Raw genomic sequence first — 15,872 nt, forward strand, 5'->3', positions numbered from 1 at the left:
AAGTACAGTAGGCAACAATCATTCCTATTAAATAAACAATAATATACTGTAGATTTAAATTTATTAGTAAAAATATATACTGTATTATATATATAAAAAAAACAAAAAAACATTTTTCTTGCAATTGTTTTTTTTTTTTTTTTTTTTTTTTTTTTTAAGAATACTTTAAGATCCTTTTCAATTCCATATCAGTAAACCATACAAAATACTTCATTTTAGGTAGAAATTTATATTTCAACACATGTAGTATCAGTTCTAGTTTAAGCAATGGGCTTGGTGTACAGTACTGTACTAGAGGGAAGAAAGTACAGCATATTATTTTGTTAACCCACTTTAATTACTCGTTTGTGTCTGTCGAGAGAACCCAGATGTGTTTTTGCAGTATGAAATAGTTCAGTAGGATGACAAATGTGTGCCGTGGGGCCTAGGAATCGCTCAAGCCCAATAATATGGTTGAACTAGATTGAGTTAATTAGCATATTGATTATATGTGATCTTGGTAGAAGTACTTTGGAGGTAAAGGTATTGTCTATTCAAATTTTGGAGTGTAATTGAATGACTATAATGTGCACTGAAAGCCCTTGATGATTCATAGGCTCTCATTTTGTCAGAAGATTCAACTCTTCCTGCGAAGGATGCGCTCAGATAGGACGGGAAACCGGACTTATGTAAACTGACCACAATATATACAGATCTTAGAATCAAGCATAACTTGGTGTAGCATTAATGTTTAATATTCTGTTAGTTTTATTCAACTACTGTAAACAGTTTGAGTTTGGTAATTGTACTATTCATATTGATTTTCCTTATATGGTTGTTTTTTCCAGGTGAGTTGAAGTCAGAGTTCTTTGCATTCTAATGTCAGAAACAATTTCATGCTAGATTGTACTGCCTTTTAAAAATTTTGATGCAATGTAATACAGTTAAACATTTATAAATAGTTTAAAGACATACAATATAACCTAAGATTTGGTTTTATCATGACTACCAACTCCGTAGTATAGATTTAATTTACAGTATATAGTTAAATTTTCAGGGTATGTATTTTTAAAAATATTTTTTAGCTAAATGGTCAGGATAAGGCAGACACCCGCTGGACTCTACCTCGTCTAAAAACATATGATGCTGTAGTCTTCGACATGCTCAGGGTGGTGCCAGATCATTTTGCAGTAAGTATAACATTTCTGGTTTTACAGTATTACTAAAACATCAGATGATCCAACATGTTAAGTCAATTGTCAATAAAAGTATTGTATTTTGTTTCTTATTTCATATAATGAATCTGCACCAAGTAGGGTTAAGACACCAAAAACTAAAAACGTCCTCATCTTATTAGAGAAGCAAATTGGTTGGTTGATAGGTAATTCTTTAATGTCCTAGTCCTTCCTTCTCTTGTTAGTATAACAAATCTAAGTAGAGCTGACATTAATCAGGAAGTAACTAAAGAAATAGATGTTTTTTTTTTGTCCTGACTATTTTGCTTTATATTAATATTAGCAACAATAAATCATAATCTATTAAATTTACATTGGAAATTTGGTAGTACTGTACCTGTACATAGAAAATCATAGCTAAGCTGAGAGTAATGTATGCAACACCTATCCTGATGTTGTCAACATAGTAAAAGTGAAGTTAAAGTGACACTCAAAACCTGACGACTATCAATTGTGCATATATACAGTACAATTACTAAAAAATAATGGGATTGACATGTAACATGTGCGCTATTGCTCTACAACCAGTCAAGGATAGAAAGTTCAGGATATTTACTGTACAGAGTATAAAATGATAAAGTATGGGCTCAGAATTTATAATGACAGGTCTAATGGAACAGCCACTTTAAAACCAGACAGTGATGCACTATCATCACTAACAAGCCTTTGATGATAGATTGTGTTATGGTATCGCTAATTATCTTCAACAAAATTAGAAAAACATCTCTGTGTTTTGGTCATAAATCCAAACTTGTTAGGCAGCATCAACATCAACAGTGAATAAACTCAATGTTATTAATCAATTTCAGAACAATAAATATAACACTGAGTCAATTACTATATTCCTTTATATTCCTATTTTTGAATATTCTCATTTTTTAAAAATACAAATACTGTATGCATTAATTTATTAGCCAGCTGTTCCTATGCTGATTATTTATACTTTTTTTTTTTAATGTATTTTTCAGAAATATTATTGCTATGTTTTAATTGCTACAGTATGTGCTGACATTTTCCCTTTGTTGTCATTTTTTACTTTTAATGTATTTTACAGAGTCAAATAACACTAATGGATTTGCCAGTATTTAAAAGTATTACAGCGGAAGTAAGTATTAAGATTTTTATTATGATTGTATATTATTTTAATTGAGTATGAGAATCGTCACCACAGAGAATATTACAAATGGAAAACAAAACTTTATATTCCTTTCATTTTTACTTTGTTATACAAATGTACTGTATATTAATTTGTATAATTGATATCCCTCCATCAAATTGGTACAGGTTTATTAACTGTAAAGCAATGTGGGGATAGTTAATTCAAATATTCAGGATTAACCAGATATCCATTAATTAAATTAAAGTAAGTATTAAGATTTTTATTATGATTGTATATTATTTTAATTGAGTATGAGAATCGTCACCACAGAGAATATTACAAATGGAAAACAAAACTTTATATTCCTTTCATTTTTACTTTGTTATACAAATGTACTGTATATTAATTTGTATAATTGATATCCCTCCAACAAATTGGTACAGGTTTATTAACTGTAAAGCAATGTGGGGATAGTTAATTCAAATATTCAGGATTAACCAGATATCCATTAATTAAATTAAATATTCAGGTTTATCTAGACTTCACAATATTAGAAAATAGCTGAATATAATTATTTTATTTTATATCTTTAGTCACATAGCTAAGGATAACCAATAGTGATTTTAATCACTGTCTTGTCAGATAAGTGGCCACCCATGATGCTCCACATAAACTAAGCCTAATAAAGAGGCTTATTTTATTATTATATAAATTATTTGTTATTTTTATTGATGAAGTGTCTGCCTGTTTTTATAGGAGCTTAGTAGTTGTGCTTGGTCAGGAAAAGACAAGAACAATGTGTGTCCAAATGTTGTTGCGTTTACAAGACGCTTTAATCATGTAAGTCTTTCCAACATATCTGACATGTTTTGATATTATATTTATTCTTGCCTAAGAAGGTTATGTATTCACCCCTATCTATCTGTGTCTTTCTGTTAGCAAGATTACACAAAAACTTATGAATGGATCATAAAATTTAGTGCAATGGTACATAATAATCTAAGAAAGAGGTGATTAATTTTTTGGATGGAAAGGTCGAAGGACATAGTGAAGGTCACAAATTTAGTTTTTGACCCTTGAGCATAAAAAAAAATAATAAAATCGCCCGTAACTGCGTATTGTTCGGTATTCAGACACAGGGCGGAGATATGTACTCTATGGAGTAACTGCTCTACTTATTATTTGTATTTACCATAACTACCGGAGTTGAATTTTGATTTTAGATGGCAGCAGAATGGAGAATAGGATAACTTAGGGTTAGGGATAGTCCTTTTCAGCTGTCAAAAGTATTATCCATTTATTAATATTATTTTTTGTTAATTATTTAATTACTTTTTATAAAATAAAAATTAGAAAAATAAATGTTTTCTCTTCATTTAAAATATTCATGATACTAATTTTTATATCCATTGTGTTAACTGGTGTTTTGGCTGGTAATTCACAGTTTATCATTATTTTTTTTTTTTTGTTCGGTTGGGGAGAATGAGTGTTGGGATATGTTAGTGGTTTAAAGATTTTACCAAGACAGTATTATAATTATAATAATAATAACAATAATAATAATAATAATATGTCTATAATTTGTGGTGTTCAATGTTGTATCTAGATGAAAATTGGATTTAAACTGCATATGTTTTCCTTTATATTCATTTTCTACAATTGTGTTTTATAGGTAAGTTTCTGGGTAGTAAAAGAGATCCTGAGTGGTCAGACGGTTAAGATTAGAGCAGAAATTTTGGGGCATTTTATAAAGATTGCAAAGGTAATAATTAATGTAAATTAATTTTCAAACTCTATTTTTTTTCTTTTCTAGTTCATGTTCTGTTCATTAGGTCTGTTTATTTCATCAGCAGCAGTGATTGCTGCTACTTATAATTATTAAAACATGTTAGCCACGCACAGGAACTTGGCATCAAAAATTGATTTAGATCCGTAAAAAAGGAATATAGTGACGATAGTAATGCTAATGATTATGACAGGGATGGTGGCAGTGCTGGGCAACGATGAGGACAACAATGGCATATTTATATATTGTAAATTAAGATGTAAGGGAATAAAGATTTTTATTGTTAATTGTGTTTAAAAGATAACTGTGAGAAAAGACTTTTAACATAAATTTAAAATGGAGATATGGATGATGTTACAAATGAAGTGGAGATCATATTATAGTCAAACAAAATAACTAAAAATATAATAACAAATGTATTATATTCAGACAGGTGTAAGATGGACATAACACAACGAGTACAGTAAAACAGTTATTTTAAACATAATTTTTAAGATTTGAGGCTTGCCATTCCAAGACCAGCATCCTGTGGCGGATCCGGGGGTGGGGGGGGGTTCAAGGGGTTGAGACGAACCCCCCTCTGTGAAGAAATGTAACAAAATACAACTGGGTCCTGGCTTACAAAAGGCATGCAAACTTACAGTACCTAATCATACTGTAGGTTGGAAGATCAGACAAACTAGGCTTAGCCCAACTAGTTTTCAATTAAATAAATTATACACACTGTTTTTGGTTCGCCGTCGTAATAATTTATGTATGAAAGTTCATTCTTCAGGCCTATTGGTTCATTGATCCATTGAAGAAAGACTACATAGGCTATCTAACTACTCAATGTTGTTGGAATATAATATTATATTGCCTGTCTGATTCTTTTCCTATATGATGGGCCTAAAGAATGAGATAAAATTACCTGACCTTTTTTCAGGAGGGGGAAAACCTTGAATTTTGAAGATCTTAAAAGTCATTAAAAGACTTCTCAGAAGTCGGGAAAGCTCATTTCGGCCATCTAGGAATCAAAATATTTCCGGGGGAGGATCCCCGGATCCCCTTTCTTTTTGGGGTGTTTTGGAACCATTTTGAACCCCCCTCTTTTAAATCCTGGATCCGCCCCTGAGCATCAGTGACCATAAAAAATGAAAATTGAATTTTATATATTCTTATTCTCCACATTATAAGCCTTAAAATGATGAGTCATTTACTTGAATTGACTTACTACAGTATTGCCCAAGTTTATATGAGTAAGAGTATTATGGCTTTTCTGTATTAAAGTATACAATACTGCACAATTCTTATGGTAATATACTCAGTTTGACATAGTGACACTAACGTTGGTTTTGGGATGGCATGCCTCATTTAATATGTCAACATTAAAATACCATGTTGCTAATAATTGTTGTTTTTATCTTTACAGAAATTAAGTGATTTGAATAATTTTCATTCACTATTAGCCATTATATCGGCTCTACATAGTGCATCTGTATATAGGTTAACGAAAACATGGAATGTAAGTATGATATGATAGAGTTTCTGCAGATATTATTCTCCTGAAGACGATTGAAGCAACTCAATCGAAACGTCAAGACTTTCTCAACTACAACAGTTCATTTCAGAACTACCTATGTGGTGTACCGCAAGCTTCGACATATATGATATGATAGTATAATACATACTCCAAGTATCGAAATGCACACCATCGTGTCGGGATTAAATATTTCGACATTAATTATGTCATCATCAGGAATGATATTTTGTCCTTATTTTTATTGTTTAAATCTAGTGGTCAAAGTTGAATGAAATTCAAGAGGACCCTTAGCAAGCTTATTCACTGGTATAGTGGGAAGGGTTAATCTCCTTTAAACATGGTTGACAGATTATAATCGGAGATATATAAAATGTTCAAATCTCATTTGGCTGTTAATATTATTATATAGATATATAGATTGAATAGTGCTGTAAAAATACTAATTATTATTAACTAATCATTTATCTTATTCATTATTACAAAATAACCTTCCAAACATAGCTAATCCCTGGGTGCAGGAAACCGAAGGAAATTTAATCACTAATACATAAACTAAAAGTTACATTTTATTTACAGCTTTTACACAAGAAAGAGCGTTCAACATATGAGAAGCTAGCAGAACTAGTATCGGAGGAAGACAACAGACAGAAATTAAGGGAACACCTTAACAACATACGCCTACCCTGTGTACCATATTTAGGTAAACTTTTGCAATAAAGTTTGTTTTTCTTCTCCAAAGAATGTAAACTACATGATCTTATTTATGTAATCATAAATATTTAGTTCAAAGTAATGAATATTTATATTGTTTATGAACTTTGTTTTTCTTCTCCCAGGAATGTATTTACAGGATCTTATTTATATTGATGTAGCACATCCTAGTACAGGAGGACTGGACAGTGAGATGAGGTCTACAAAGGTATACTAAGTTTTATGTGAAAAATATGTGTGCTTTGCCCATATATGGGGATGATATGACATCATCATGCCTATATATGGCAATTCATAGTGTAAGCAGAGCTTAACAAATATATAACAGGAATTAAAATTCATTTGCTTAAACTATATAAAATTACTAATTCATTGTTAAAAATGTGATGTTTGTATTAAATTAATTAAAGTGCAATATTTTAATTGCTTGTAAGTTTCTGTATTCATACAAAGTTAATACCTTTTAATTGAAACTAGTACTGTATATAAGAAAATAACTTCCTTGTGACCAATTAACAGAGAAATACACAGCCCTTCCTATAGTATTTACATAGACCCTTAAATTGGCTGCTAATAACATCTATTAAACATTTCCATTTGTATCAGTTTCATAATTTACAGAATATTTTGTCTGAAAATATGAATATGATCTTTCACTGCCTTGTGGGCTCTGTCACAACAAGGATTAAATTTCAGTCTCTAGAGTTGAGCACTATCTTACATATCATAAATGCTGATGAAACTAAACGTCAGTTCTAGTAAATGTAGCTTTTATACTTTACAGTGCTTGGTATAACAATTGAAAGGGTGTAGAGCTTAAAGTCAGGCTCCGGAGGAAAACAAATTGTTGATATGTTGTTCTAAGACACAAACAGTTTATTTGACAAAAAAGTTGGGAACGGTTATTGAGATACAGATTTTTGAATATTTAAAAAAAGTGGGGGGGTAAGTGGGGTAAGGGGTATAACTGCCTTTTTTCCACCCTTTTCCCCAGTTTTTTTACTTTATTTCTATCCTATATTTTACTCATTTTTCACTCCAGATTTATATCTTTTCTCATTCATATACTACCCATGTTTAGCTCTACCTATATTTAAGTGAAATCAATTCCAATTCTCTTCATAACAATTAAATTGTTTAGGTGGAAAATAGTGGCGCATCTAGAAGAAGGTGCAAGAGAGCGCCCCCCCCCCCCCCCCCCCCCCCCCCCCCCCCCTCCGTCGTAGACCCCACTGATGGCAAAGTAATGTTGTATTTTTTCTTACCTTTTTCAGATGAATAATGTTCTGCGAACAATAGCGGAATACCAGCAATCACAGTATGACCTTGAGCTTTTGCCTCATGTGCAAAATTATTTGAAATCTGTTAGGTATATAGAAGAACTACAAAAGTTTGTGGAGGAAGACAATTATAAGTGAGTAGACAATTTTATCCCTATTTCATAGGAAAATATTTATGTTCTATTTTTACTATTTTTATACTCTTGATATATTCCTTAATGTGACATCTAAAATAATCATAGCAACTGTAAAATGTGTGTTAATTCAGGGAATTACGCCCATATTCTTAAAACAAACTTTAGTCGAACTTCGAACTAAAACTTCATTTAGTGCAAATTGCAGCTTCAACTTCAATTTGTATTCACAAACTAAATCAAGTCCTAGTTTGAGTTCAACTGAAGACAACTGGCAAGCCACGACTATCAGGCGCCAATATGTGCCTGACGGCAGGGTAGGAGGGATGTCCCAGAACCTCTGAAGGGGCTCCACAGGCTAAGCTCCCCACCACTAAATTTTAATTCTCGCAAAATTAGAGTTTGTTGGGAACTGACGGTTTAAGTACTTGGCGTGATAAGTTGTAAAGTGCCACATTCAAAGCAGCCCTCGAATATTTGCATAGGCCTAATAATAAGCAGGCTTATGATTAGAAATTTAAAAAAATAAAGTATATTTTCATTCCAAAAATATTTTTCAGGGTTGCTGGACATTTATTGTTGTCGGTGTCTGGTAATAGAACGTGTCATGTATTCTTTTCTTTGTGCAAGTATAATTGTGGGCAAAGTGTCATTTCCTGAATTGGGCTTTTTTTACCCAATCGGAGTAAAACTTGATATTTTTCTTCTATTACATTGACCTTGCTTCTTCTGCCTCACCAAATATGGTTACCTGCTCGTATGTCGTTCATACATGAACAACTCCCTGGTAATAGTAATCCTGTAGGAGTATTTGTAAACCTAACATGAAGTTACAGGAATAATCGTGACAAAAACACAGTATTTTTTTTTTATCGGCCATACAAAGATTGTTCAACTTAATAGTTTGGCAGACAATCTGTATTTTTTATGTGATTTCACCTATCGTTTATCCTCCAAATACCATGGCTTTAAAGCCTAAAAACATTTTGACTGTAAAATCTCAGGTCTACTCTTAATAAGAACAAGTCTCTGATAAAGTTTTTATTTTTAATTTGCTGTCATATTTAGCTAACTACCAATCTTTTGCCATTTGTTGATTGATTGGTAACGAATTTAACTCTAGATCTAGATCATCCCTAACTCACATTGGCCCAGTGTTGTGTTTTGGCCATCACTTAATTGAAAGAATATTCATCTGCATGATTATTAATTTTAGTTTCTTTAAATATATTTTTTTTATAATTTAATTTTTTCTTGTGGGTCAAAATAATTTGCATCGCGTGCCAAATTTGCCCTGTGGGCCACCTGCGGGGTCTGAATTTATCAAACAAGAAATCAGCTTACATTTGTTTCAAGTCCATTTTTTTGCTTAAGTCAGATTTATCAATATTGCTTAAAAAATTGCTTAAAATTAAAAAGTTGATTGTACGCAAGCTAAGATTTTGCTAAGATGGTTTGATAAGTCAGCTTAAGATATTTGCTTAGGAACATCTTAGCTGAGATTTATAAATCCTGGGCCAGTGCTGTATATAAATCTCTATTTTGTGAATTAAAAGCCTTTAAAACTATCTTTACATCTTAATAATAATAATTCTTCTATTCTATTTGTTCTTATTCAAACTTGGAATCGGAATCTTGGGTTGGGCACCTTGGAACCCACAGCATTCATAGTGCAGAGCCAGACAAATTAACTGCAACATGTATAACAGATACATAAAAAGTGGGGGAGGGGGGAATGTAGTCCTTTGCCCTACTGACTCTCATTGTGAGTTTTGTTGTTTTGTTTGTGTTTCAAATTAAAACCTGACGCTGGCCGGGTTTGAACCAGGGTCTTCAGCAAAAGAAGCAGGAACAATACAGTACCTCTCGGTTAACTGCTCAGCTTTGTTTTCATTTTTAGATTATCATTGCAACTAGAACCCACAGTGCAGTTGATTACAAAATCAAAGGAAGACTTGGATATTAATGGTAAGTTTCATTCAATAATGTTGCGCTTCGCTGTCATTCATGATCAAAATCACAGTTAATTTTGACATATACAACAAACTTGGATGATAGTGCAATAATGATTCCATAATTTTAACCTCTTGTTGCCTAAAGATTTAGAGTCAGATTTCATTTACTGTCATTTTTGTAAGATAGGATAATAATTTATATGTCTACCATAAAATTTTTATCATTTATAGATTTATGTAAACATATTTAATCATATGCATTTCAATTTTCTATCTGAATTTTACATATATTTATAATATTGTAGTACTTAATTCTGTTCCTGTATTTTAGAAAAAGTATCTAGTAAGATGGTGGCTCCAGGGACACCAACAGCAACCTCCAAATTTGTCCCTGGTCATCGGAAGTCGAGAAGCTTAGGGGCCTAGTGAGTAATGCTTTTAATTGTTTCAGTTTTCGTTTGTTTTTGTTTTTGCTATGCTTTTCACATTATGTGTGGGTTTGTCATTCATAGCAGTTTTGGATATCTATTTTGACTAGATCTTTTATTGTAAAATACTTTAAGTATAAATGAAAATGAAAAGAGGTTACAGTGTATGTAATTTTATCAATAACTATATTCAATTGAAAATAATTGAATAGTGAAAAGTTTGTCTAACAAAAATATACTTAATTTTCTTTACTGCAATCTACCATTGTTTAATGTTACACTAAATTTGTTTCTTGTGATGATAATGCACATAAAATTAACATAAAATACACAGTACAATAATACAATAATATAAAAATAAAACATTTAAAATACAAAGTGCATCATTATTTAAAATAAAAAGCAATTGCTGATGCTTTCAGTAGCAACATTTGGCACCTATGTTGGTATGAAGAAATTGGATATTTGCACAATTCTCAAGTTGGTACTTGTGTTCGAAAATAAAAAATAAAACTGAAGCAAGTGTAGATTCCAAATGACATCATCTATTCCTGGTTGGAATTGATATTCCCAATGCCAGCATTTTCACGTACTGTAGTATGGGACTGCTTCTTCCCAGCCCCTTTGTCTTACACACTTCACACTCTTTCATTCCAATTCTCTTTATATGTACTCCCCTTACACACTCCACATTTTACCATTCCTTTGACACTCCCCTTTTCTCTGACACTGCCTTCCTACATCTGTCTCCCTCCCCCCCCCCCCCCCCCCCCCCCCCCCCCCGTACACTGCCCTGTATGCCTTACCCCATGTTTCGTTTTTAAGTGGCATGCATTGTCAATTTTTCACAGCATTGAATGTTGAATTATGTTTGAATCTTGTGTTTCTCTTGAATTAGTTAAGCTCTGTCAAGATTATCAAATTCTCATTTACAAAAAACTGTTGTATGTTCATATATATTCATGATGCAGCTATATGTGGTCATAATTTGATGTTATCATGACCATATTATAGGCATGTCAGACTCACATGTTGATGTCAAATAACATTTGACAGATCTTTACTAATCTAATACTCTATGAACGTGTTTGCTGTTTTTGCATGATCATGATTTTGCTTGCTCAATTTTCTTGTCCTTTGAATTGTGTTTCAGTTTTCTTTCCACGGGTACCGAACTCAGGTGAGCCTTATTCTTCACTGCCTCCTCATTCCTCGTCTCTTTATTTCCGTTCAATATTGAATGCATTACACTTGCACTGATGCCTGTTGTTTTTGTTTAATTGATGTTGATTTATTTTTAAGTAAATTTTTTCCTCAAATTAGTTAGTTATCTGTTGAAATATTGATATTGATAAGTTAATAACAGAAATGTTTTTATAAGCATAAACAACTGCACTTCCCAAGCAAAAGTTAGTTAGAAAATTGAGTGCCAAACAACCAGATTTGATGGTCTGAACAGACTAACAAAATATTGTGTTTAATAAAGCCTGCATTGAGTTAATTTGAAGTACAGCAGTCAGTTACTAATCACATGTCACTGGTGAACAGTATTAGGAAGTCTAAAGTTTGTATGTTTTCATTTCAGTATTCCGCCAGGTGGCTTTGGAACACTTGGGAATGGTTCAAGGCATCTATTAGATGATAGCATCCTTGAGGATAATCCACATGCTAAGCCATCTGTTTCAACATGCAGTTCTGTGGAAGGATCCATGAATGGAATGTCAATAGGTAAGGCTGAAACTGCATTCACACCAACGGCTTAGCCAGCGAGCAGTCTGGCCGTCTTGTGGACGGCCAAAAATTATTTAGGACGGCCACTTTTACCGTGACGGCTTGGACGGCTTGGCCTAGTCAGCCCGGCCTAGCCTAGTTGGGCCTGGTCTACTTTAGGAACTTCTTTATATTCTTCGAATCTATCAAATGTTGCACTAAACTAAAGCATATTTTGGGCGACCTATTTCCTATTTCTTGCTAAACCCCTGATTCACCCTCCGTTTCCAAACCAACTCCACTCTGTAAACCTCATAAAGACAATTTTGGTTTATAAAGCATCTCTTTCATCCTCTAATTAAAGTCATTGTTGGATGAGAATGTATGAAATTACCCCCCCTCTCTTTAACCATTCCAGGTGTTAAATCAATTATCAATATTTTTTCTTTATCCATTCGTTAATCTTTCATTCTATTTTTATTGTTTTTTTTTTTTGTTTTTTTATAGAACCTGGACCATAATTTATATAGCGCCTTTCACAATCCGCAATTTGCAGATCCGCACATTGTGCAACATTCTCTGCTCCCCGGGGAGTATCCCTGGTCATTGTTGCTTGAATGCAAACGACTCATACATTCAGCACAATACCATTCTACCAGGTACCTATTTATACTCCTAGGTCCTAGGTAGAGAGAGAAGCAGACATATGTAAAGTGCCTTGCACAAGGACACAAGAAATGCGACGAGCGTCGGTCTTGAACTCCCGATCTCACAATCAGAAGTCCAACACCTTACATGCTGCGCCATACGCTCCATCAAAGTATTTAATTTATACTGTTTATTATTTTTTTAATTACCTTATTGTTTCGCTCTTCCACCATTCTATCCAGGCGGAAGTAGTGAGGACTCTGAGGTAAGTGATGATCAAGATGTTTGGTTGAATGACGGTATATCAGAAAGTCTGGAAGACTTAGTGCAAAATATACCCGAGATTCCAACGTCATCATTCACTGTACAAGGTGAGAAAAACATAATGGTGGTTGGTTCTCTCATTAGTCCAGTTTAAAATCATTTTCAGAATGCAGGTCTTCATGTCAAGACAAGTAGATTGATAATGCCTGCCAATGAATTCAAACATTAGATAGAGAAGCTCTGCTTAGAATTCTCAAAAAAACTCCAAATGTGCATAAAAATTCTTGTTTAAATAAGTACAATTGTGGAAGATGTAATTACTGAACACCTCTGCATGGAAAAGCTATGAAACTCACTGATAATGCTCGTAATTCAGCACAATGACACTGTATATCAGATTAACAATACCATTGTGACATGATGTTATGATTTCTAATTTTTTTTTTTTCTTAAATAATTATATTTTGTTAAAACTCATTTTTCCATAGGTCCTCTAAAAAAGAAATCTGTAATGAAGAATGGTCGAAAAGTGTCTGTAAGTATTTTGAGAAATAATCAATTACTTCAACTAAGTTTTTAAATTACATTATTGTTCACTGCATGGAATAAACAGTTTTGTGTAATACATACCCATTGCCAAGATGTGAGCTTCTAATAAACCATAATTTTTTTCTGTATTAAGATTCCGCAATAATAATGTTGTTTATTATGTTGTATAGGTATCATCCTGGACTAGGTTTTGGGTGGGTCTATGGGGAACCAATCTGATATTTTATGCTGCCAAAACATTCTCTGGTCCAGACAGAACAAATGTAAGTAGTTGCTATTTAATTAAGCATTGAATATTTTTTTTATATTTTATGGCAATACAGTAAAAATCCGTTTTACGAATAGTCAATTTTATGAATGGTCTTTGCCCCTGATGCTGTCATCATCGACAAATTATTACCGTAAAAAAAGTCCGATTGCACATGTTTTATAAAGTGATAATGTATATTTTTTTAAATAAAATAAAGTTTGTTGTATTTATTTATTAATAGTTCGATCTTTTCTTCTATTTCTGGTATAATAATCACTATATTAATGTAATAAACCTAACCAGAACAACAAACTACCAAGGCAAGTGTCGTCAGATTGAGCGCACATGTTTACGATGACGAATGAGAGTGTTGGGCTCAGCAACTTATTGACATCGTGAATGCTAGATATGATCGCGAAATGCATGTAAACAACACAATTCAGCTATCTAACAACTAGAAAGAACACGATAGAAAGGGCCATAAAACATCCAGGTGTTTGAATAAGAGTTAAAATAATATTTTGTTAAGTTGAAGAATGCCAGTGATTAAAATAATTTGGTTTTTATCGAAGGTAAATTCAGCTAGGCTCTAGCATGGTAGACCACGCTGCACGTTTTACTGTACATAAAATGGAAGTGCATTCTTTTTTTTGGGGCTTTATTGACCAATTTTCCATGTGTATTATATACGTATACTCTAAATAATTAATAACTTTTGTTTTTGTTGTTAGTGATATTACTATCATTATCATCATGATAAGAGTTTCCGACTGAGCATGAATTAAATTTTTTTATCAATTATTATCATTATCATAAATGAAAAATATTTGTTTATATATTAATATTTTTTTACTAGTTCTTACTCTTTCCTAATTATTCAATTCTTCTATAATTTTGTTGTATGATATTTATATACAGTAGTATTTCTATACAGATTATGTTTTGTCTAAGTGATTCTTATTTGTGTTTTACTATTTAGTTTCGTTCCAAGCCTAGTAAGATGACATCTATTGTTGATTGGATGGTGATTGTCCCAGAGTCTAAGGGCCACAATGTATTTCTGTTAGCTGACTCTATAACAGGTGAATTTTATGCTATGTTTATTGTTTGTTCTTCAAAACACCATACGTTCCTTGCTTTTTTATTTTACATATATAATATTAAGTATTCACACTGTATATGGTTGATAAAGGTAATATTGTGATGCCATTCAAGATGTGCAGTGGAGAGCACAATATACAACAGTTAACATTATTATTTCTTTTATTCGTGTTGTTATTTATGTTCTGTTGTGTTCAATACTATTAGGTAATTCTTACAAATTCAAGGCAACAAGTTACTCAAATACTTGCCAATGGGTTAGGAAGCTAGCAGATGCTACAAAGAAGAGTCGGCAACAGGTAAGCAGTGATTGACAACATGCATTGCGACTTACTTGGTCACATTCATGGTCAAAAGCAACAACACACATGGTAATTTACAGCCCCACTCACATGGCCAAATACACAGCCAGATACTTAGTCACATGGCAACACACATAGCTACTTGGACGGTGACACACATGCTCATGCATCACACACAGCTTTACATGTGACAAAATTTAGAGCTTACGCACATTGGCATATACACAACCATACACATAGCCTCATGCACAGCAGGGCTTGAAATTAAGGGTTATTTGGTCGCATTTGCGACCTGATTTTTTAAGGTGTGACAAGGAATTCAACTTTGTCGCGCTCAGTGCGACAAGGTCATTTGATAGCGCGAGTAGATTTTGTAAGCGGCAGGAAGGTGGTTTCCCTCCAAATCCCAATTATTTACAACTTGTACAGCTTATTATTTTCAGTCAGGCAGTACGCAAAACATGCTATCATTCATTTTACATGTACTGTATCAACCAATCAGCATGACCTAGACTGTTAAAGTGTGACGTCGTACACTAAAACCGTGTTGATGTGCGCTCATCTTATTCTTGGTAAATAAGCAATCACCGTCAAAGCGAAGGAGACTGGTATAAAAACATCGGATTGCACGATTTTTTACTATTTTATTGAGTGCTACTCTTACCTGTACCTCCTCGTAATTGTGAACGTTTCCTTAACGTATTTGTTCATAAAATAGACTATGTACCGAAATTTCAAACGATCGTATTATCAGTATTGACTCATACGATGTAAACGGCCCAGATCAAGCAATAAACCAATCAGAATGCTGGGATATTACATCATTCGGGGCAACTTGCAATGTTTGGGATATGTTACTCCGCGAAACCTTTGTAAACACTAGAAGTGTGACGATGTTCTCTGGCGATTAATACTGAAG

The 15,872-nt window shown here is 32.9% G+C and overlaps 1 protein-coding gene across 5 annotated transcripts in view; it reads left to right on the forward strand.

The window, feature by feature from the left end:
* Nucleotides 1-15,872, forward strand: part of LOC117102301 (ras-specific guanine nucleotide-releasing factor RalGPS1-like) — a 43,203-nt gene that overhangs the window by 16,846 nt on the left and 10,485 nt on the right. For 3 of the 5 annotated variants that reach the window (XM_033242570.1, XM_033242576.1, XM_033242585.1), the window contains 17 exons: nucleotides 1,065-1,169; nucleotides 2,269-2,319; nucleotides 3,070-3,153; nucleotides 3,986-4,075; nucleotides 5,511-5,603; nucleotides 6,198-6,321; nucleotides 6,458-6,540; nucleotides 7,607-7,746; nucleotides 9,647-9,714; nucleotides 10,033-10,126; nucleotides 11,283-11,309; nucleotides 11,715-11,857; nucleotides 12,730-12,858; nucleotides 13,240-13,286; nucleotides 13,471-13,563; nucleotides 14,530-14,632; nucleotides 14,859-14,950. In XM_033242570.1, coding sequence (XP_033098461.1) covers nucleotides 1,065-1,169; nucleotides 2,269-2,319; nucleotides 3,070-3,153; nucleotides 3,986-4,075; nucleotides 5,511-5,603; nucleotides 6,198-6,321; nucleotides 6,458-6,540; nucleotides 7,607-7,746; nucleotides 9,647-9,714; nucleotides 10,033-10,126; nucleotides 11,283-11,309; nucleotides 11,715-11,857; nucleotides 12,730-12,858; nucleotides 13,240-13,286; nucleotides 13,471-13,563; nucleotides 14,530-14,632; nucleotides 14,859-14,950 — 1,566 coding nt within the window. Of the gene's footprint in view, nucleotides 1-573; nucleotides 828-1,064; nucleotides 1,170-2,268; nucleotides 2,320-3,069; nucleotides 3,154-3,985; nucleotides 4,076-5,510; nucleotides 5,604-6,197; nucleotides 6,322-6,457; nucleotides 6,541-7,606; nucleotides 7,747-9,646; nucleotides 9,715-10,032; nucleotides 10,127-11,282; nucleotides 11,310-11,714; nucleotides 11,858-12,729; nucleotides 12,859-13,239; nucleotides 13,287-13,470; nucleotides 13,564-14,529; nucleotides 14,633-14,858; nucleotides 14,951-15,872 lie in introns of those variants that run through there. The other 2 variants (XM_033242593.1, XM_033242580.1) reach the window with 2 other exon arrangements.

This window comes from Anneissia japonica, unplaced genomic scaffold (genome assembly GCF_011630105.1).
Source record: "Anneissia japonica isolate Jap-2015-1 unplaced genomic scaffold, ASM1163010v1 scaffold1005_len2656397_cov198, whole genome shotgun sequence".
NCBI lineage: Eukaryota > Metazoa > Echinodermata > Crinoidea > Comatulida > Comatulidae > Anneissia > Anneissia japonica.